This window comes from Streptopelia decaocto (genome assembly GCF_964273445.1).
Source record: "Streptopelia decaocto genome assembly, chromosome: 3".
Classification (NCBI taxonomy): domain Eukaryota; kingdom Metazoa; phylum Chordata; class Aves; order Columbiformes; family Columbidae; genus Streptopelia; species Streptopelia decaocto.
In genome coordinates, this window is record NC_138656.1 from 1,000,634 (window position 1) to 1,021,440 (window position 20,807).

Consider the following 20,807-nt stretch of genomic DNA (forward strand, 5'->3'; position numbering starts at 1 on the left):
TCCCAGCAGGAGCCCAGACCATCCGTGGGGCTGCCCATCACAAAAACCACAACAAATGGCGAAAAAGTTAAAAAAAAATGGCCACACAAGGCCAGGTTCCCTTACCTGTGAGCCATGGGGAGCACAAACACCAAAACCCTCCTAACATGGAAAAAAAACAGTTGCAGCATTTAGTTATTAAGCAACACCCCATGACTTCAACTCCTGGGATGCGCCAGACCCCACTGTGAAAAGAAGGCAGGAAGAACTAAACCAGGCGGCTGTTTATTAAAATAAAACCCTCTGTGTCCTTTTGTTTCTCTACAGGCTCCCCCGTTTCACAGCAGCGCTTCAGAGTCCTGCGGGCAGAGCGCGGTGCCCACGGGCAACGTTTCGGCTCGGCTCCACGTCGAGCCCTCGGCGGCCGCCCCGTCGGGCAGCAGCGGGACATAGGGCTCCTCGCTGGGGACGGCCACCTGCTCCTCCAGCACGTACCGTGCCCCCCACGGGTGGACATCCACATCCACGGCCACCAGCGCTGGCTCCGACACGTCCCCGGGCTCCAGATCAGAGTCCGCTTGGGGGAAACCCGAGTCCTGGGTGGAATCCGGGCTCTCCTCGGGCAGGCTGGTGTTGATGTAGATGGCGTCCCCGCGGCTCCTGAGGGCGGGCAGGTTTTCCAGCAGCTTCTCCAGGTGGACTTTGAGCTGGGAGAAGGTGGGGCGGGCGGCAGGGTCGGCTCTCCAGCACGCTGACATTATCTCGTAGCTGGGGATGGAGGGAGGAGCGTGGTTATCACAAAGGATGCTCCCAGTCCCCGCTTCCCTCCAAACTGGGCAAGCCCTGACCCGCTTTGCATTAAAACAAAGCAAAGCCAACTCCCCCCTTAGGCTGTTGGCCCAAAATAAACCAGATAAAACCCCCTTGCTGAGCTGCTCGGAAACGCAGTTTCGAGGTTTCCGCATTTTCCCTTTCCAGATTTATAGATTTTAGGCACTGAAGAGCCCTTGAGCAACAAGAAGGTATTTTGTGGGGCAGAGAAGAGCATCACCAGTCATGACCCTCAGGCCAAAATGTACTATTTTTGAAAAATAAATAAACACAATACTGAAGGCTGTTTTGTCCAGCACCAACTGCAGAGGGCACTGCTCCTGTCCCCTGCCACCTCCTGCCGGGTTCCTGGTCTCCTGCACTCCAGACGCTGCTTTTGCCCCCCGGGTGACACGCCGCCCTGCTCCGGGATCTGCCTTTCACTGGGCACCTCGAAACTCGGGACATTATGCAAATATTGAGGGTTTGGGAGTTTTTGTTTCTGTGACGCTCTCATTGAAGATGTGACGCGCACCGTTCTGGCCAGTTTTGCTCTGAGAGAGAAACCGCGAGTGCGTTCCCTGCTGCCAAACCCACCAGGAAGAAAAGGTTAAATCTTTGCCATTTTTTTTCAAAATTTAGTCTTTATAACTGTTGTTTCTGGGAGAAATGGAGGGGGTGAGGCCGCAGGTGACCCCCCCCAGTACAGACCAGTGAGCCTGGGCTCTGGTTTGCAGTGGGGAGAACATGGGAAGCCCAGAAAAGTCTTTGCTGTGATGCAGAGGTTTTGCCGGCTTTTGGCCAAATTCGGCGCTAAGCCACAAATCCACAGCACAAATAGTTGCTGTGTCCTTCCAGGAAGGGCATCAACAAGCAAGACCCACGAAGCACAAAGAGAAACCATCTCAGCCAAGCGATGCGCAGGTTGTTCGCGGACGGACAGCGAGCAAAGGGGCTCGCCAAACCACAGAATCCCAGAATCCCAGAATGTCAGGGACTGGAAGGGACCTGGAAAGGTCCCCCCCGGAGCAGGAACACCCAGCTGAGGTTACACAGGAAGGTGTCCAGGCGGGTTGGAATGTCTGCACAGAAGGAGACTCCACAACCCCCTGGGCAGCCTGGGCCAGGCTCTGCCACCCTCACCCCCAACAAGTTTCTTCTCCTATTGAAGTGGAACCTCCTGTGTTCCAGTTTGCACCCATTGCCCCTTGTCCTGCCACTGGTTGTCACCCAGAAGAGCCTGGCTCCATCCTCCTGACACTCTCCCTTTCCATATTGATCCCCATGAATGAGTCCCCCCTCAGTGTCCTCTTGTCCAGCTCCAGAGCCCCAGCTCCCTCAGCCTTTCCTCACACGGGAGATGCTCCACTCCCTGCAGCATCTTGGTGGCTGCGCTGGACTCTCTCCAGCAGTTCCCTGTCCTGCTGGAACTGAGGGGCCACAACTGGACACAAGATTCCAGGTGTGGTCTCCCCAGGGCAGAGCAGAGGGGCAGGAGAACCTCTCTGACCTACTGACCACCCCCTTCTAACCCACCCCAGGTCCCATTGGCTTCCTGGCCACAAGTGCTGGCTCAGCCCACAGCACCCGGTATTCCCAGCTGGTCTCCCATCCAAGTACCAACCGGGCCTGACCCTGCTTAGCTTCCCAGATCAGATGAGATCAGGTGTTCTCAGGGTGGCATGGCTGTATATATTTATAAATATATATATATATATACACTCACATATATTTATATACACATACATGTATGTATATATATCTTCCCCAAGTATATCCTGATAGTATCTGAACTGAACAGTGCTGGCTCATGGTCACCCTGCTGTCCCCAGGACCCCCAGGTCCCTTTCCCCTACACTGCTCTCTAATAGGTCATTCCCCAACTTATACTGGAACCTGGGGTTGTTCTGCCCAGATTCAAGACTCTACACTTGCCCTTGTTATATTTCATTAAATTTTTCCCCACCCAGCTCTCCAGCCTGTCCAGGTCTCTGATGGCAACACAGCTTCCAGTGTCACCACTCCTCCCAGCAACCTCGCTGACAGTCACTCTATTCCCTCCTCCAAACCGTGGGTTCGGTACTCACAGCTCGTCCAAACAGTCCTCGGGCTGCTTGAGGCGCTGCCCGCGGAACAGGTACTCGTAGATCTCGTGGTTCTGCACGCCCGGGTAGGGCGTCATCCCCCGGGTGGCGATCTCCCACATGGTCACGCCAAATGCCCACTGCCGGGACAAAGGGAACGCGCGCTGAAAGGAGCTTTCCAGGGGGAATGAATGAGGCTTTTCACGCGGAAAAGGTCACCGCACAACGCCCAGAGCTGCCGCTCCAGCCCTGCCCGCCCCAAAAACTGGGAATAATCAGCAATGATGCAGCAGGGGCGAGCGGCCCACTCAATAAACCTATTCCAGGGCGCCGCGCGGGCTGCGAAAGGTCAGAGAACAACCATCGCAAAGTGCGGAAAGGGAGGATGGACGGCTCGACCCAGCGGGTCTCGACCTACCACGTCGCTCTTGGTGGTGTAGACGCGGTCAGCCAGGGACTCGATGGCGATCCACTTCACCGGCATCTTGGCTATGCGGCCCTGGCGGTAGTAATCGCCGCTGTAGATCTTCTTCGACAAGCCGAAGTCGGCCACGCACACCGTCATGTCGTCCCGCAACCTGCCGGGAGGAAACGGGGGCGACAAGATAGAGAATTCTGGAGCAGGGCTTGAGGCTGTGCTCTCTTCCCTTGTCTCTCAAGGGTGTTTTTAAGGAAGGTTTTATTTAAGGAAGCCGAGTCGTGCTGTAAAACCACAGGTGCTTATCCATCCGGGATAAAGCAGAGGAGAAAACTCACATGCAGTTTCGAGCCGCCAAATCCCTGTGGAGAAACTGCCGGCTGCTCAGATACTCCATCCCCAGGGCGATATCGACCATGAACTTCACCAGCGTCTGCAGGGGCACAAACTGGGAAGGGAAGGGTGCGGGTTAGACAGCGCAAGCCCTGGGGTGGCCACATCTGGATGCTGCGTCCCGTTTGGGGCTCCTTGGGAGGAGAAAGGCGTGTTGGAGCAAGCCCAGGGCCCGCGACGCTGAGGCTGGAGGAGATGCTGTGCGAGGACGAGCGGGGATAACGGGGCTTGCTCAGGCGAGGCGAGATTCCCATGGGGTTTTGTGGAGCTGGATCCCACCAGAGCAGGAAGCCAGACCACAACCAGGTCCTCTAACGTTCTCAAGAAGCAAAGGCAGGTTTGTCCCCGGGAGAGGCTGACACAGGGCGCTCTGCTTGCCGCGGTCGTTACCTGCGGGGCCATCTCCAGCCGCGAGCGGAGCAGGAAGCTGTGCAGGTCGCCGTATTTCATGAACGGGAGGATCACCATGGGCTTGGGGACCTGCTGGGAGCTCAGCTCGATGCACACGCCTGCAAAACACGGGTGGGTTGCACAGCCCCGTGGGCAGAGGCACCGTGGTCCTCTGTGGGACCCGAGCGCTCCCTGGGCCGCTTCCCCAGCCCAAATCTCAGCCCGTACCGAGGAGCTTGATGACGTTGGGATGGTCAAAGTCCTTCATGCACGCTGCTTCGCTGAGGAACTCTTCTATTTCCCTTTGGGAGAAGTTATCCACTGGGAAGCAGAGGAAAAAGGAGGAGGTTTAGAACCCAAAGAGCTTTAACACCCCAAATCTCTGCCACCCAACGTCAAGTTTGGTGAGGCCAGGGGGATGACTTACGCTTCATGGTCTTCACAGCCACCTTCTGCGGGCCGTTCTCGGGCTGCGTGAGCCGCCCCTCCACCACCGACCCGAACTCCCCTGCGCCGCGCGAGGGGAGAAAGCGCTTCAGACAATCACGGAACCATTTCAGTTGGAAGACAGCCTCAAGATCATCGAGTCCAAAGGTTACCCTAACACTGTCACTAAGCTGTGTCCCTAAGAAGCTCATCTACCTGTCTTTTGAACACCTGCAGGGATGGCGGCTCCACCACTGCCCTGGGCAGGCTGCAGCGCGACTTTTGAGGACACCACTATGGCCCTGAAGATTTGAAACGCTCTCAGGTGGAGATCTCGTCCCCAAAAAGCTACAGGGGGAGGTTTGTGTCTCAGCAGCAGCAGAAGGACACGAACGCAGGGGTCGTGGCCCTTTGTCATCTTGTCCCCCCACGTCCCCTGGGCCCGGAGCCGTGTCCACCCCCAGCACTCACCCTCTCCCAGCACCTTCCCCAGGCTGAGGGCGCTTCTGTCCACCACGACGTCCTGCAGCTTCTGCTGGAGCTCGCTGCTGACGCCCAGGCTGCCCACTGCGGGACAGAGGGACAGCGGCTCAGCTCGCGTCCCACCCGCCGGGTATCCCCATCAACAACGGGAGAAATAAACCCACGTACGTGTGAGCCCCACGGCTCGCCGGCAGTAGGACTTCTTGGCCGTGTAGCTGACCGCCAGCTCCAGGTCGTCACCGTGGAACGCGTTCCTGGCGGGACACAAACGGACCTTGCTGGGCTGCGTGTCCCCCGCGGAAGGAACCCCCTGCCAGGGGCACCGGAGGAAACGCGGGCGCCCCCATTTTCATTTCCCTTGGACTGGACAGCTGCCATCGCCCACAGGGTCCGAGCAAAGCAGCCCTTGGTAAACAAGGCTGATCTGTCGAGGAGTGAGTCACAGAGGGTTTTTTACTTGGAGGGGGAAATGGAATACTCATTTCCTAACCGGACAGCAGTCCGTGCCGGTAGCAACGCGGTGCCTCCTAAAGCAACCTCTCCCCGTGCCCGATGTGCAAATGCAGTGTGTAAACGCGCTCTGCCAGCACGGGAAACCACCGTCCTTTAGCCAAAAAGAAACCAGAAGGAGCTTCACACCACAGCCCCGAAACAGCGGTGACGGGCACGCTGCCAGGGATGCTGTGCCCCTCGCAACGGGGCCGTGCGGGCTCCAGCACCGGGAAACGGAGCTCCCAGGGGTCAGGATGACGAGGAGAGAGTGACAAAGCTACACCTGTTACGAAAGGGACCCTTACACGCCACCAGTTTCCAAACTGGGGTGGGGGTGAGGCTACGGGAGATCAGATTAAATCAGATTCCTTCACTGGCTCATTAAACTCACTTACTGAAATTATGCCCTTCCAAAGGGGTTAATTATTATATATCCCAGTTCCAGCTTGACCGCAGACACCCAAGTGACAGCGCTCGTAAGAAAAGCCGCTGGCACCACGATTGTTTAACAAAACCAGCAGCACGGGGCAGTTAAATGCCACTTAGAAAGTCATGAGGACGAGTGAGTAGCGTTGGCTTTATCGTGGCAGAAAACAGCCCTTTGTCCCCATCGCCGCAGCACCACTCGCCAGCCCAGCACCAGCCTCTCTGCCCAGACAGATTTGGCATGTGCTGAGGCAGGAGGGGTTTCTTGGGGCCACAGGATATTGTGCATCTGTGCTCTCTCACCTCCGTGTCAAAACTCCTCCCGCACCAGATTGCACAAGTTTACTTCCCTTTACAAAATAGGAATAGTGAGCGAAAGGTGAACTGCTGGCCTGAGGAAGAGAGGGGAAGTGCTGTCGCTGCGGTAAAAATACCCTCAAGTCCCTCACCACGGGCGTAAAAAAAATGTCATTTGTGGGGATGATGTCAGTGCTGGAGGCAGAAATCATCTCTCCACGGCCAGCGTGGGCTGCCGGCCCCACCGGGCACCTCCCCGAGCTGTTTGCCCTTCGCCTTACCCGTATTTTGTTTCCACGCATCGTTTCTGGATGACCATGGACAAGCAGAGCACCAGCCCGACGGCGACCGTCCCGCAGATGAAGCCCAGGAGCACCACGAAGGAGTCGGCGTTCCCGGAGGCTGGAGTCGAAGAGGGGGCTGAGGTTATTAACCCTGAGGAAACACCCCGTTAGTGGAGCTGAAGGAGCCAGCGCGCAGCACCCGGGGGCTGGGGGGGATTCCCCAGGGGGTGCAAGCAAACCCAGAAAAGCCCAAAGGGTTATGGGGGAGAAGGGGCCACGTGCAGAGCAAGTCTCCTGGCTACCAAATGTCCCAAACTCTTGGCCAACAGCGGGGAAAGCGTCTGGAGGAGGATGGAGGGACGTCAAATCGCCCTCCCCTGCGTCTCCTTACCGCTGCCAGGGATGAAAACCTCCACCGGGCTGCTGAACGGCCCCGCTCCCCCCTTGGTGACGGCGGCCACGCGGATGGAGCAGGTGGCATTGGTGGCCAGCACGGGCAGGACGGCCACGCTGGCGTTGGGCTGCAGCTCAGCGGAGACGTTCTGCTGGAGAGGAAGGGGAGAAAGGTCTGGGCTGGGGACGACAGCAGCCGGAGGGAAACCCGGAGATTTATTGAGAATTGGCCCCTTGTCACGCTTCTGTGCCGCTTTGCTTCTGCAAGCCCGGAGGAAACGCGGCAGCGAGCTGTTTACAGAGAATAATGGCCCTGCCTGCAAGCGCCGGATGGGATGTGGAGAGGGGCTGAGCGGCGTTTCCCATCCAAACCTCGTCCTGCTGCCGCTCTCTGCTTGTCAGCAGCCCCAGCACAGAGAGGCGAGGAGGGGAAAAGCATCTCGCACACGGGCAGTAACGCGGATTTTAACCCAAAACCTCGGTGCTCACCACCGCCGCTCCTCCACAGAGCATCTCCCACCGCGTCCAGCCACAACCCTCCCTGCTCCATCCCTCCTGTGCCCGGCCACCGAGAGTATATCTTAGGGCAGATACTTTATGCATGTGGTTTTGTGTCAAGCTAATGGTATTTCTAATTTTAAGGGCGTATTTCCTCGCCTGGTAACATGGCAGGAGTCAGCGTGCCCCACGGCACAGACCTTTTTCCTGGGTAAAAACACAAGTGAGTCTTTCCCTGCAAATTCCCCGTTGCTTCATGATCTTTTTCGGCTGGGACAGTGTCTGCTGCTGCTCCCCACCACTCTCCAGCTGCAAAACAGCTGCACCCAAAACATCTGGCAGGCTGCTGTGGCCAGCAGCGCCCCAGCTGAACATCACACGGCTGCGGAAAAGCAGCGGCCGAGGGGGACCGGTGCGGATTGGAGCCGCTCAGAGAGGACCGGCCTCTGCTCGCAGCCCTACAAACCCCCAGAGATGGATGCGAATCGTGTCCGCTCACACGCCCATAGCGGCCGCTGCCCCCGCTGCCGCGCTCCTGCTTTCCCACCTCCTCGCACCAACGCACCCCAGATCCTTTCCCCACCGCCAGCTGCCAAAACGCCCCGGGATCCTTCCCCAGCGCCGCCGTCCCCGCTGTGTCATCTGAGGACAGAGCGCGGCTGAGCTACCAGAGCGCCGGCCAAGCGGGATGCAACGGCCAAAATTAAAGGGTTTCTTTGCGAGCCTTGTGGTCATTGAGGAATCTCTTCACGTCCCAGCGCCGGCAGCCTTGGCTTAGACAAGAACTGCTGGTTTAAGAATAAAATAAAACAGCTTTTTCTTGCAAGTTTTTAAAACAGTTTTTCGGGCTGGTTGTGGAGAAGAAGAGGCCTGCAGGTGGCCCTGCTGACACAGAAATATGGATCCCCCCGCCTTTGTGGTGCTGGGGTTGTTAAGCTGTAGGTTATTTGGGGGTATTTCACATTCAGCCTGTCCGGGGCCAAAACTCAGGGAGAATAATTACTGACCAGGAATCCAAGCAGAAATTTCCCCGCATAAGCATCTGACTGGGGAAATGCATAAAAAAACAACAACAACAACAAGTTTCCTAGAGCCTAAAGGGCAAGTCCCATTTTTTGCTTTCTGCTTGGGAGACAGCAGATATGTCAGCATTTTTTTTTTCCATGCGAGTCACAAGACTGTACTATTGTTTCCCTGACTTCGCTCGGTCTGGATCTATACGTGCTCTTCTTCAGAGGAGCAAAAGGAGAACAGAAAATGCAGCATCCTACAAAAAAATCAGCGTGAGTCACTTTTTCCGCAGTGGGTTCAGGCTGCCGGGCGCTGCTCTGTGCTCGCAGCCTGCGACGGGGAAAGCAAAGCACGGGGCAGTGGTGACAGCTGGACACATCTGCGCAATCGTCCCTGATGAACCTTTGCTCGGTAGCTGAGATGAGCCAGGAACCCCCGAGAGGTCACCCCAGCACATTCCTGGTGGCCGTGCCATGGGTTTGCGTGAGTTAACGCACAGAATAAATCCCAGCGAAGCGAGGAACCACTCACACCCCAGGGAACAAATCTTCCCCAACATCTTATGATCGATTCTGTAGCTGAAAGTGCCAAAACGTGCTGCCAAAGCTTGAGTGTCACCCCAAAGATTTGCATCTCGCTTCTGTTTTAGAGAATAGGAGCTGTGGTACCAAACCTCTTGTCTCCTTCGAGCAGAACTGCTTCTTTCCAATATTAATGGCTTAGGGCATTGCCATGAGTTACAAAAACACAAAAGAGAGAGACTATTTGTATTTTAAAAGCCCAGGTGAAAGCACAAGAAAGCAGACAAGCTCAGAAAGAATATACAGAAGCCCCAAGACCAAACTGGACATCCCTGCGTGACGCCTGCTGGGTTTTTTTCCAGGCTTTAGCCATTTTTCCCCATTTCCCCGGTGACTTACCAGCCCCTTGGAGCTGTGCCAGCGGTACCAGAGGCGATAGCCCTGCAGTTCCCCGTGGATCCTCCCCAGCGGCGGCTTCACCCAGCGGATCTCCAGCGAGGAGCTGGATTCATTGAGCGACACCGTGACGTTGAGCGGTGGGGTGGTCGGAGCTGCAGGAATCGGGGAGAAAGACGGTGAGGAGAGCGGGGTGGGCGCAGGGACACAGCAGATGAGCTGTAGAAAGCACACGGTATTTCCTACAGCCTTTAATATTTGCAGTAGGTGGATAAATTTCCCCAGTCAACAGAATCAAGACGTCCCGTCCCATATGCAACCACGACCCTGGACCAGCATCTCATCCAGAGCATCCTGCTCCAAGCGCAGCTGCATGATGGAGCCAGGGAAAATGTTTTGAAGGACTTGGAAACATCAAGAAGTCATTGAATCATAAATGCAGTGTTCAGTGCTATTAGCATTTCAGCTTTGTGGCTGTTTTAAAAACCAGGGTTATCTAAATAGATTTTAAGAGCTGTCACACTGTACACGATATCTAGAAAGGGGAATCCCAGCCTGCTAAGTTTGAGGGAAAGTGGTTTCAATTTGTCTTCAAGTATAGCATTTCACAGTATCTGTTCATTAATGCACACAATATCAATCATTCAATGCACAACTGTATATGCTGTGGCAGGTGGTTGTGATGAATTGTGTGAGGCTGGAAGAATTACTCGTCTTTATCTTCCAGCCCAAGATTTCCTCCATGCTTGCTGTCAGATGGGAAGATGTAGTTGTACCAGAAGACTGTCTGGTGTTGAACAACATGCTAAACATACAGGCTTTGCAAGGGACGTGAAATAAAACTGATTGTTTTTAAAGGTGTAATTGAGTTTCTGAGTGATGACAATTGGGCTCTCGGCTGCTGGTTTCCTACCTGCCTCGGTGGTGCTGGCGGTTATCCAGGGGCTGAACGCCGACCAGCCCACCTCGTTCGCGCAGGAGACGCGCAGGTCGTAGCCCAGCATGGGCTCCGGCAGCGGGACGCGGTACAGGTGGGGCGGCACGGGGGTGCTGAAGAGCAGCAGCGAGGCGTTGCTCCGCGGAACGGCTTCCCTGACCTTCATCGAAAAAACAGGGATTAGTCAGCAACAACCTGCGGCGTGAGACGTGCGGCAGGAATTTCGCGCCTGTAAACAGGATCCGGAGCCCCATTCCCTCGTGCCTCCCGCCCGAACAGCGGCAACGCCGCTTTCCTGCACACCGGCTCGTCTCTGCCTGGTGGGACGTGGACGGCAGGAGCTTCGCGGTGCCCAGGGCAAGGGCTCCAACGCACATGGAGAAAGAATTGCGGTGGGGACGCGGCAGAAATGTGAAATCACCATCACCGCGGGAAGGAGGAGGGAGGGATGATTTGCTCTTTCTCATGGCATGGAGCAAAAGGAGCACCAAATAGCATTGCCGGGCAGTGAGTCCCAAACAAAGTCCTTTTTCACCATTGGACCACAGAACTTCACAGAATCACAGAATCGACTGGGTTGGGAAAGACCTCAGAGGTCATCAAGTCCAACCCTTGGTCCAACTCCAGTCCATTGACTAGATCATGGCACTAAGTGCCATGGCCAATCTCAGTTTAAAAACCTCCAGGGACGGCGAGTCCAGCACCTCCCTGGGCAGCCATTCCAATGCCTGACCACTCTCTCTGTAAAGAATTGCTTTCTAATCTCCAGCCTCAATTTCCCCTGGCAGAGTTTAAGCCCATGGCCCCTTGTCCTAACTTATCACCACCAGCAGCTGCAGGACGAATCTCAGACCTCATCAGACTCCGTCACCACATTTCGCAGCACAGATGAATCCGATGTACTAAAACAGGTCACGCATTTTACACCAGGAGCAATCGCTCTCTCCCCAAAAGGCTGGCTGGTGAGTAACCGCACAGCTGCCCACACAGCCCGTGCAGCTCCCCAAAAAGTGTCTTGTTTTGTGGGAAGCACCACGAGAGTGGCCTGGGCTGGGATGGTGGGGAAAGGGGGAGCAAGAACAGGGGATGCCAGTGCGAGAGGGACAGGTGGCTCTGAAGACAACCCACAGGACGTGTTTCAGCCTGAACCACAAGCAGAAAGCCACACGGTCCTCTCAAAAGCCTCCGCGCTGGTTTTGGGGTGGCGGGGGTCCTGCCCTTCTGCTCGAGCAACACCAGTACCCCTGGGCAGCCCAGGGTGCTCGGCACCAACGCCAGCAGCATTTCCCAGCCAAAATGAAAGAGAAGAGCCTCGTAAAGCTGAGAAGGTCCCCAAGCTGTCGCTGGAGGCGAGCAGTGACCAGATGGACGTGCAAGCTGCTCCTGACAGCGCCGCAGGGACCGGCTGCTCTCCTGAGCACTGAGCCCAGTTCAGCCATCTCGATCCTCAACTTGTCATCTGGATAGAGTCCACCAAATTAATGTATTTTTTTTTTTTAATATGGCTTTTTGCAAACTTAAACAGCTTGAACTTGGCAGGCGCAACAGCAAGTTTCCTTTTTTAAGCACGGGTGCGCTCAGAACTGAGTCACTGTCGGTGGCCGCGCTGCCCCAGCGAGGGGATTATCGAAGGGGACAGGAGCAAAAGGGCTTAGTCACAGCTGAGCTTGGGCCAGAAATCCTGCCCTGTTTTCCAACTCCAAAGGCTGTTTCCTAATGACAGACCGTGAACGTTAAGTCACAGGAAATTCCTTGGCTCTCCACCCCGCTTCCCGAGCTCCCGCTAATATTAGCTCTGGTACCTTTTCCCCTGGTAACTCCTTTCACTTTTACCTGGCTTCAAAGTCCCCTCTCTCTCAGCTGGAGTACAGATTAGCCGGTACAAAAAACATTTCCACGGGAAAGCAAGTGATGGGCTTGGCCCGCGAAACCCAGCGACATCAAACAGAAGGGAATCACTTGGAAAAACCCACTGCGCGATCCCTTCCACCGACCTTCCCCCTGGCAGCGGGCACAGCAAAGCTGCTCCTCATGAGCAGGCACTAAACTGGTCTCCAGCAGCACCTTCCAAGCCTCCTTGTCTGTGCCCCAGGGCTCTTTCTTGCTGCTCCTCAGCATCGGGGCACCACAAATTCACCAGACAGACAGACAGACAGACCGCAGGGTGCAGGTGGGACAGAGTGACAGCTGGCAAAGTCCAACTCAGTTTGCCCAAATCAACGCTCCGGTCGAATCCACGCGGTTCGTGCCCAACGCAGATTTCCACATGCCTCGGAGCACCTGTATGAGGGAAGGGTGCAGATGCAAAAGGGGTTATGGACACTTACCTGGACCCGGCAGCTGTTCAGCGCGGAGAACGCATCAAAGCCCGGCACCCAGGATATCGTGATGCTGTGGCCCGTCTGGTTGAGGACACGCAGGCCGGTGGGTGCGGATGGTATTCCTGCGGGGAAAAGGCGAGGACAGTCAGCTGGAGGTTTAAACTCAAAACATGGCACTTCTGGATTCCCCCAGTATCCTCCATCCATGTAACGCAGGCGGCTCAGACCACCAGACAGGGAAGCAGGAAAAAAAAAGCCATTTGCGGTTATATTTTGAGCACGTTCTATATTTGTGAGCTCTCTGGGCCGCTCAGAGGCAATGACATATTTGGGGGAACACCTTCCTCCCGTTGCTGGAGTGGCCCCTGTCAGGAATGTGGAGAATTTCCACCGTTTCCTATGGAAAATTGCAAGCACTACCATGGTTGAGAGGGAAGGAAGAGAGCGATACGGCCCTTCCGAAACCCGCGCTGGGGCTGACAGTTCTGCTTTCAAATGCGCTTTTTGGTGCTTCCTCCCACGGCCACGATACTGGGATGACAGAACCGCACTGGGCGATTCTAAATCACTGCTTGGTTTTAAATATGGGTTTAAAGTGGGGAAAAATGAGTGTGGGAGCCTTAAAAACTTCTCCTTCAGCTCCTGTGGAATGGCTGCTGGGCAGGGTGGAGGTCGGGACAGCTGCTGCTCAGCTGAGCATCACATCGCCGCTTACCTTTCACGTTGACCTGCCCCGGGTTGGACGCCGTCAGCCCTTTCCTGTTGTGAGCCTCGCAGCTGAACAGCGCCGTCTCGTTCAGACCTGCGCGGACCGAAACAAGGGACCTGCTCAGAACGCCCAAATCGCACCAATCCTCACGGAAAACCCTTGCAGCCTTGCCGTCGTTTTTTTTTACACACAAAGGAAAACCCCACGTTGTGCTCATCGCTCCCCTCCATGGCGTTTGCGCCCGGGGGCGGCCTCCACCACCCCGCTCGGCCACCTTCCACGCCGCGAGGACCGAGCGTCCCTACGGTGCCGTTGCACAACGTCCTGAGCAAGCGTTTGCTTCGCCTTGGCAAAGGGAAAGGCGGAAAGCAGAAGAGCCCACCAGCACCGTGGCTGGGATCAGATGACTTATTGCTTTCCGAAGATTGCTCAAACCTCCCGGCTGCGAGCGGAGGACCGGCCGCTTTTGGGGGCTGCTGGAAATACCCGCGTGCGGACGGCTGTTTGGTTCCCTAGGCTGCAGGCATGGCCGAGCGTTTGCTCGCACCAGCAGCACCAGGAGGGTTCAAACGACCCGATCCAGCGTGTGCCAGCGGATGCAAGAGCATCCAAGAGGAATGAGTCACTCTTTCCGGCTTTCGCTGCCTTTTAAAGCCTGCCTTTGGATGCCGCGATAAGTCAGTTATAGCCTGGCTGCTAAGTGGTCTTCTCATCAAGAAATCCCTCCTCTCTTCTGCCTGTGCAGCAAAACCACGATGGGTTTTATGTTACGAGAAGGACTTTTCTCCCTGTGCTCCAGCAGCCCGGCATGGGGACGCTGCAGGGACCAAGCCAAGCTCTTCCAGGGACATTTGAAGGGGATCACCAGCGAAGCAGCCCAGAAGAGCAACACTCCACTTGTTGGTGTGGCCACAGGCTGGAGGAGAAACCTGCTCCTTGCTTAGGAAAGGGCAGTTCGAGTGTCCTGCCTCTTCTGCGGAAGAGACCTTGGCAAACTGGTACCTCTGTGGTCCCTCTTTTGCAACGCTGGACCCCCGGGTCCCACCGTGTATAATTTGATGGCCGTATTTTATGCCAAAACCTCCTGGGAAATGTGCCAGTGCTGAGCATTCACAGAATCACAGAATCGACTCGGTTGGAAAAGACCTCAGAGATCATCGAGTCCAACCCTTGGTCCAACTCTAGTCCGTTTACTAGATCATGGCACTAAGTGCCATGGCCAATCTCAGTTTAAAACCCTCCAGGGACGGCGAGTCCAGCACCTCCCTGGGCAGCCATTCCAATGCCTGACCACTCTCCCTGTCAAGAATTTCTTTCTAATATCCAGCCTAAATTTCCCCTGGCAGAGTTGAAGCCCATGCCCCCTGGTCCTATTGCTGACTGCCTGGGAGAAGAGCCCAATCCCCACCTGGCTAGAACTGCCCTTCAGGTAGTTCTAGAGGGCGATGAGCTCAGCTCTAAGCCTCCTCTTCTCCAGACTAAACAAGCCCAGCTCCCTCAGCCTCTCCCCATAGGTCTTATGTTCAAGTCCCTTCACCAGTCGTGTTGCTCTTCTCTGGACCCGCATTCCAGCAGTGCAGGGTGCCACACAAAGACGAAATAAGCTGCAACATTCCTGTGGCAGCGCACGGGGACACAGCCCCAGCCCCACGGGAGGCGCGAGGCCAAGGGGACGGGCTGTGGGATGGCACAGGAGCCATGGCCGTGGCAAGGACACGCAGGGCTCACCTGGCACGGTCAGGACCGACGGGGAGATGTGGGGCTTCTCGTTGACTCGGACGTTGTTGCGAAACCAGTAGATCTCCACGGGCTCCGGCGGGCCCACGGCTTGGCACGTGAGGTTGAACGGACTGTTCTTGGTGACGTTCAGCTTCTCGGGCTGGCGAATGAAGTGCGGGAGCCCTGCACGGACACGAGGAGGGAGACAAGAGATGCAGAGAGCTTGGACACGCAGCCCTGTCAACAGCCCCAAATTGTCCTGTCCGGGGCTGTGCCCTGCTCCAGCAACCAGCCCCTTCCCATCCAGGACTCCGTGTTCCTGGAGGACACCTCACGGCTCCCAGATCACGGTCCCCGGGGCTGTCACTCTGCCAGGGCACGATGCTCCTGGACCTCCTCCAGCTCACCTTCCAGCTGCACGGCGATGGGATCCGACACCACCTCCACACCAGAGATGTTGAGCTTGCAGACGTAGGAGCCGTTATCCGAGCGCGTGGCCGCGAGGATGCTGCCAGAGAGAAGCATAAGCTGGGCTTGCAAAGCCAGGCTTTGCGGGCCGGGGAGTGTCTGCCCATCCTAGTCCCAAGCCCAAGTGTCTCCCCTGTGGCCAACACTCAGGGTGTAGCTCCAAGCAGGCCAGTAGCAGTTACCTGAAGGTGGAGGTCATGGCCACGTCCTCCTCATCCGAGATCTCGAAGTGGCTGGTGGAGATGCGGTCCAGCAGCTCCCTGCCGTCCTTCCACAGAGAAATGCCCGGGGTGTCCGGCCGGAGCAGCAGCTGAGGCACTTTGATGGAGCAATTAAACGTGACATCCTTGTGCTCGTTAATCACGATGTGCCGCACCGTGGGGTTGAACTTAATGTGTCCGAGGGGGCCGGCGGGGGGCTGGTGGCGGGGCTGGGGCCAGTGGCCAGCGGTGGCCACGCTGTGCTCGGGGTGCTGGGACGGGTACGGCCTCACACCTCCACTTCCATCAGCATTGTCTGCGAGAGAAATCTCAGCTTTGCAACCAATAGCCAAAAAGCACCCCCCTCCAAAACCCTGCAAAGCCCCACCGCTTCCATTAACATAATAATTAAAAGCAGTTCATTTACAGATGCTCCAAAAGTCCAGAATCTATGAGACCTCTCTTAAGAGGAGGAAACGTGGAGCTGGGGGTTGCCCTAAGACTATGTACTAGCAGCAACCCCAAAAAAAGGCTTTTTTAAAGCAAACCGGAGCAGCCCAGGCTACAGAAAGTGCTCGGTCACTTGTCCTTCAGCCCGGGAGAGGCAGGAGCTATTTCTGCTGCATCTCACCCCTGGGTCTGGAATATAAAAGGATCTCCGGGCAGGAGGAATTTGGGACTTTACTCCAGTAAAACCCCCTTTCGGGGGCCTCTTCTCGAGCATTTTCAGCTGGGGCAGAGCAAGAGTCCCCGGCGGGGCTCTCTCTGATTTTCTGCTGCCTTTCCAGGACAGGGCGAGCGGCTCCAAAGGAGGGAGATGCTCAGTGAGTCAAGCACAAGCACTTTTGCTAAGTTAAGTGCCCCCGCCGAGCTGCTTTTCGCGGGAAAACAGCTGCAGACAGACACAGAAACGCCTCCGGACAGCGCGGAGGAGCCGCCTGCTCTTCAGTGTCTGCCTCCCAAGGGCTTTTCCCAGACATTTTTTCCCAAGGGAAGGTTATTTACCCATTTTTCCTAAGGGCTTCGGGCCCCCATCTACAAATCACTTCACATACCCATGTCTGTAATGGTGTTCTCCCCCTCCCAAGCCCAGCCACAAACAAGACGAAGAACACCTCCACATAAAGCATTTCCCCCCAAACAAAACCCTATGTTTTTAAGATGTAAGACCTAAAGAATATACCACAAACAGATGCTTTTTCTGAGCTTCCCAAGGATTTCACGGGCACACAGAAATCCCGAGCGCAGCGGCAAATCTCCCTGCTGCTTTCAGCGAGCAAAGGCATCGTGCCAGACAGGAATTTCAGCTAAATTAACTTCCGAAAACAAAAACCCTATTCACAATTTAAAAGATAATACTGCAGGTAGAAAGCACGGCCTCTTTATTGAGCCGGAGTTCAGCTGAGTTTGTTTTGAGGCAGCTCTCAGTCCCGAAACATCAAACGACAAGTTTTCAAAGCTACGTCATTACTGTTGTGAGTAATGCAGGGTGAGCTTCCCCAAGAGCCAGGGAACACAACCTCATTTTGGGGCTGGATACACTCCTTTGCTAAACTGCTCACTATTTTTAACCCTCGAGAAATGTTAGTTCTAGACAGGAATTTGAGAAGGGATTTTTAAGCTCTGGCGGCGCAGAGGAAAGCGCAAAGCTCTCCTGGCGCTCGCACAAAACAATGGGTTTCCCTTTCAGAAAAGCAAGACAAAAAAGCCCCTAAGCTTTTCCAACCTGCTTCCTAAGCTCTCCCATCCCAACACAAACAGAGCCCATGTGATTGCTGCAACATGCAGCTCCGAGCCCGGGTCAGCAGCTCCCAAACAGCCAGGCGGCCCCACTGAGATTTGCTCAATGCAAACAAACGGGCGAGCGACCCCAAATCCCCTGCCCTCTGCTGCTTTTCCCCGAGGTTTCCCAGGCTGGGGCTGCTCGGCACATTCCAACCTCAAACAGCTGTTCTCACGCACAATTTCAAAGCTTTCCAGGTGTTTCACCTGGTCCCGGATGGTTTCTGCTCACCCCCAGCTGCTTCAAGTGAAAAGGCAAAGAGCAAAGGTGATCTCAGCCTTGTTTTCTATACTGATTAAATGGAAAGAGGTGTTTGCTAGCCCAGGAGTGAAATACTTTCCTCTCTGACTCACGTGACAACAGTTTCTCATATGTAGTGCTGGCTCTGGGTACCCCTTCCCTCCCCAGCTCTTTGTGGTGTCTTGGAAGGGATTTGCCCCATGTGGCCCGACACCCCTTCCCCATGTCCACCGCGGTTTGCTTAGGCTGGGTCTAAAAGCCCACGCCAGAGCCGGCATGCCTGCGTGGGAGCCTGTGCACTGGCACGGCTTGGCCCAGGGGAAAAGCTGGCGTGGAAATAAATCCACTTCCAAGTGCAGCCCTGCTCCCCCAAAACACCCGGGATCACAGCAAAACTAACAGAGCAGGTCCCGCACGCCTGGTGAACGGAGCTTTAACGAGAAAGTCTTGCCTGCTATTAGAGGCAAGACACTCCATTAGGATTAAACCAAAAAGAAAAGCAAAAGAGAGGGAGTTGCACAGCCCATGAATGAACCAGAACATCGCTCTGCTGCAGCCCCAGGAAGGAGGGGATTAGAAAACACCCAGCTCTGCCAAAAGTGCTTAGCCCTGGATTTCCCATTATTGGAAGTAATTCACCTGCTGGCATCATCTTTCTGCGCGGGCGCTTGTTGGGTGAATCCTCACACCCCGACGGGGCAGGAGGGGTGAAGAGCCCCTGCCTGCGGGGTTTCCGACCTCCCCAGCCCGGGGAGCTGCCAGAAGGGGTGAATTCCCCCAGGGCAGCACCTCGTTTCCAAAAAGCCTCTGGGGGTTCAGACACCTTTGGGATACACCAGCCCAGGACTCCTGGTTAAACCCACAGTGAGGTCCCCTCGCTGCAGATTCTGCTGTCACAGAGTCAAGGCTTTTCACTCCCCCCTTGCCCAAAGCAAACACATTCCTCCCTTCCCCGCTAACCCCACCTGCACACCGAGACCCCCCCAGCACGCCCGAGCAGGGACTGAAACCCCCCAGCAGCTCACAGCCCGCGGCCAAACACCGGCAGCACAATTTTAACTCCAAAAAGTTACTTTTCGCCTCTTCTCATTTCTTTTTCCAGGTGACCAAGCAGCTAAAAGCCGGCAGACCGACGGCACCGCCAACCGCGCCGCTTCCCGGTGGTTTTGTACACGGTGGGAACGGGGTGAATCCCAGTGTCGCCGCGTCCCCGGTCACATCACCCACCGCACCGCCGGGGCAGGACGGCACAACCCGACTTATGGGGCCGGCAGAGACGTGCCGCTGCCAGACCCCCCGCGCTGAGCTCCCCAAAGGACTTAAGCTGGGCTGAGGTCCGCAAGCCGGGCGGGGGGCACTGGGGTGAAAAGGGGGTGAAACGAAGCAGCATCTGCAGGGAAAACCGAGCAGCCCCGCCGAACCCCCCGGATCCCCACGGACTCACCGGCCCCGCCGCGGGCGGCCAGCAGCGCCCAGAGCAGCGCCCAGCGCCCGGAGCACATCGCCCGCCGCCTCCGGTACCGCCACCAGCACCGGCCCCGGTACCGCCTCCGGCTCCGGTCCCGGTACCGCCAGCGGCTCCGGTGCTGCCACCGGCCCCGGCCGCGCTCCGCCGCTCCCGCCCCGCCCCGGCACCGCCTCCCGCCCCCGGGGCGCCGCTGTGGGGCGGGGACCGGGCAGCACCGGGGGGTCCCTCCCCGCGATCGCACGACAGCGGGACAAGAGGGGGACCCGCTCTGCCCCCCGCACATCACGTTTTTCGCAACTTTTTGTTTTCCTGGCAGTGTTCCCAAAGCCATGAAATTAGGAAAAGAGATGGTGAATTTTGCGGGATTAGCATCAGGACACCACGGAAACGGAGACGGGGCAAGAAGGGCGGGTTTTTTTTAGTGAAGCTGCTCATTTCAGGGTATAGTTTGTAACAGAGCTGGGAAGCGTGGTGCTGCTAGAAAGGAAAACCAAACACAAACCCCAGCCTGAAATCTTTACCAACTGGGAAGAAAATTGTCCTAAGTTCAGTGAAAAATAAAAAGAAAATAATAAATCCCTCCCAGGCTTCTTCGAGTTGCAAAGCTGATTATTCTCTGTGTATTCTGGTGACAGAGGCTCAATTTCCCCCCTCGCCGCCTCTCACATCTTGAAGCGATCAGTGGCGAAGGGAAGGCACATGGCGCTGGAGGCCCCAGTGAAACAGGAGAAGACAAATGTACTAAAGCTCCTGCAAGAAAACCGAGCATCGCCGGCGGTGCCCAAAAGCCAGGTTTTTGCCAAATGTTGAGTGCGTTCCCCCTGTATTCAGCATCACTTGGGGAGCAGGGAAAGGCATTTGTCCCTCTGTCTTTCCCGGCTGCCGTTTGCGGTCCGTCTGTCTGCACGGGTGCGCGTTCATCCGGCTCCGCTCCCCGGCGCTGCTGGCCTTGCGATTTTTGGGAACAAAGCAATGGAAAACAAGCCTTTGGGCTTTGTGGGGAAACGGAAAACAGCCCCTCACGTGGGGATCATGTCACGTAATCGCCCCACTAACACGGGGTGAGGAAGCAGGAGCAATTTCTATGAAAAAGGAGGAAAAAACCAAAACAAAACCAGTGAGAACACGTGGGCAGGTAAAGAGGATTTAAGAGGCTCTCTAAAATCCCCAAATTCAGGTCATTTCTTTACAGCAGGTTGCTTTTTGCTGCAGCTAAACAGGGTTTGTTGCGGTTCATTTGGGCGCAGCTCGGGGTGAGGAAGAGCCTGGTGCATGGAGGGGGAGGAAGAAATGGGGAGAGGAGAAAGCAGGGGAGAAACTCTGGGCCCGGGTCCATGACAGGATAGTTCTGGAAGGCAGGAGACCCCCGAGCGCGTTGGCTGCCCCTCGGTGCGGTGCAGCTCCCACCTCTCCCGGCCCCATCCCGGTGCCACAGCCCCAGCTTGACCCTCATGGGTTGGTTTATTTGCAGTTCCATTTCAACCCCATTTCTTCACCAGACTATTCGGAAACTTGGGAGGCAACGTAATGCTTGTGAAATCGGACCATTCCCCTTTGTAATTCTGTATTTTTATTTTCATTTTGCTAAATCTGTCCTTTATTTCTGCTTCCTCTTTGTGTCTGTTTTTACTTCTATCTGCAGGACCTCCTGTCCTGTTGAA

At 55.9% G+C, this 20,807-nt stretch overlaps 1 protein-coding gene across 3 annotated transcripts; it reads right to left on the bottom strand.

Annotated features, from left to right (window-relative positions):
- Positions 1–248: 248 nt before the first annotated feature.
- On the bottom strand, positions 249–19,290 carry MERTK (MER proto-oncogene, tyrosine kinase). 3 transcript variants are annotated; one of them, XM_082048723.1, is made up of 19 exons: positions 19,123–19,290; positions 15,638–15,971; positions 15,395–15,495; positions 14,997–15,170; positions 13,275–13,361; positions 12,566–12,681; positions 10,215–10,398; positions 9,305–9,456; positions 6,874–7,024; positions 6,480–6,633; positions 5,152–5,237; positions 4,972–5,067; positions 4,502–4,582; positions 4,303–4,395; positions 4,075–4,193; positions 3,630–3,739; positions 3,292–3,451; positions 2,877–3,013; positions 249–747 (listed from the first exon to the last, which is right to left on the bottom strand). In XM_082048723.1, exons 1-19 carry the CDS (start codon positions 19,178–19,180, stop codon positions 318–320), a joined length of 2,823 nt encoding a protein of 940 aa, XP_081904849.1. In that variant the 5' UTR covers positions 19,181–19,290; the 3' UTR covers positions 249–317. The 3 variants fall into 3 exon arrangements, with proteins under 3 accessions (XP_081904849.1, XP_081904850.1, XP_081904848.1); XM_082048724.1 differs by having other exon boundaries at positions 6,480–6,600; positions 6,874–7,027; XM_082048722.1 differs by having other exon boundaries at positions 6,874–7,027.
- Between the last annotated feature and the right edge of the window lie 1,517 nt (positions 19,291–20,807).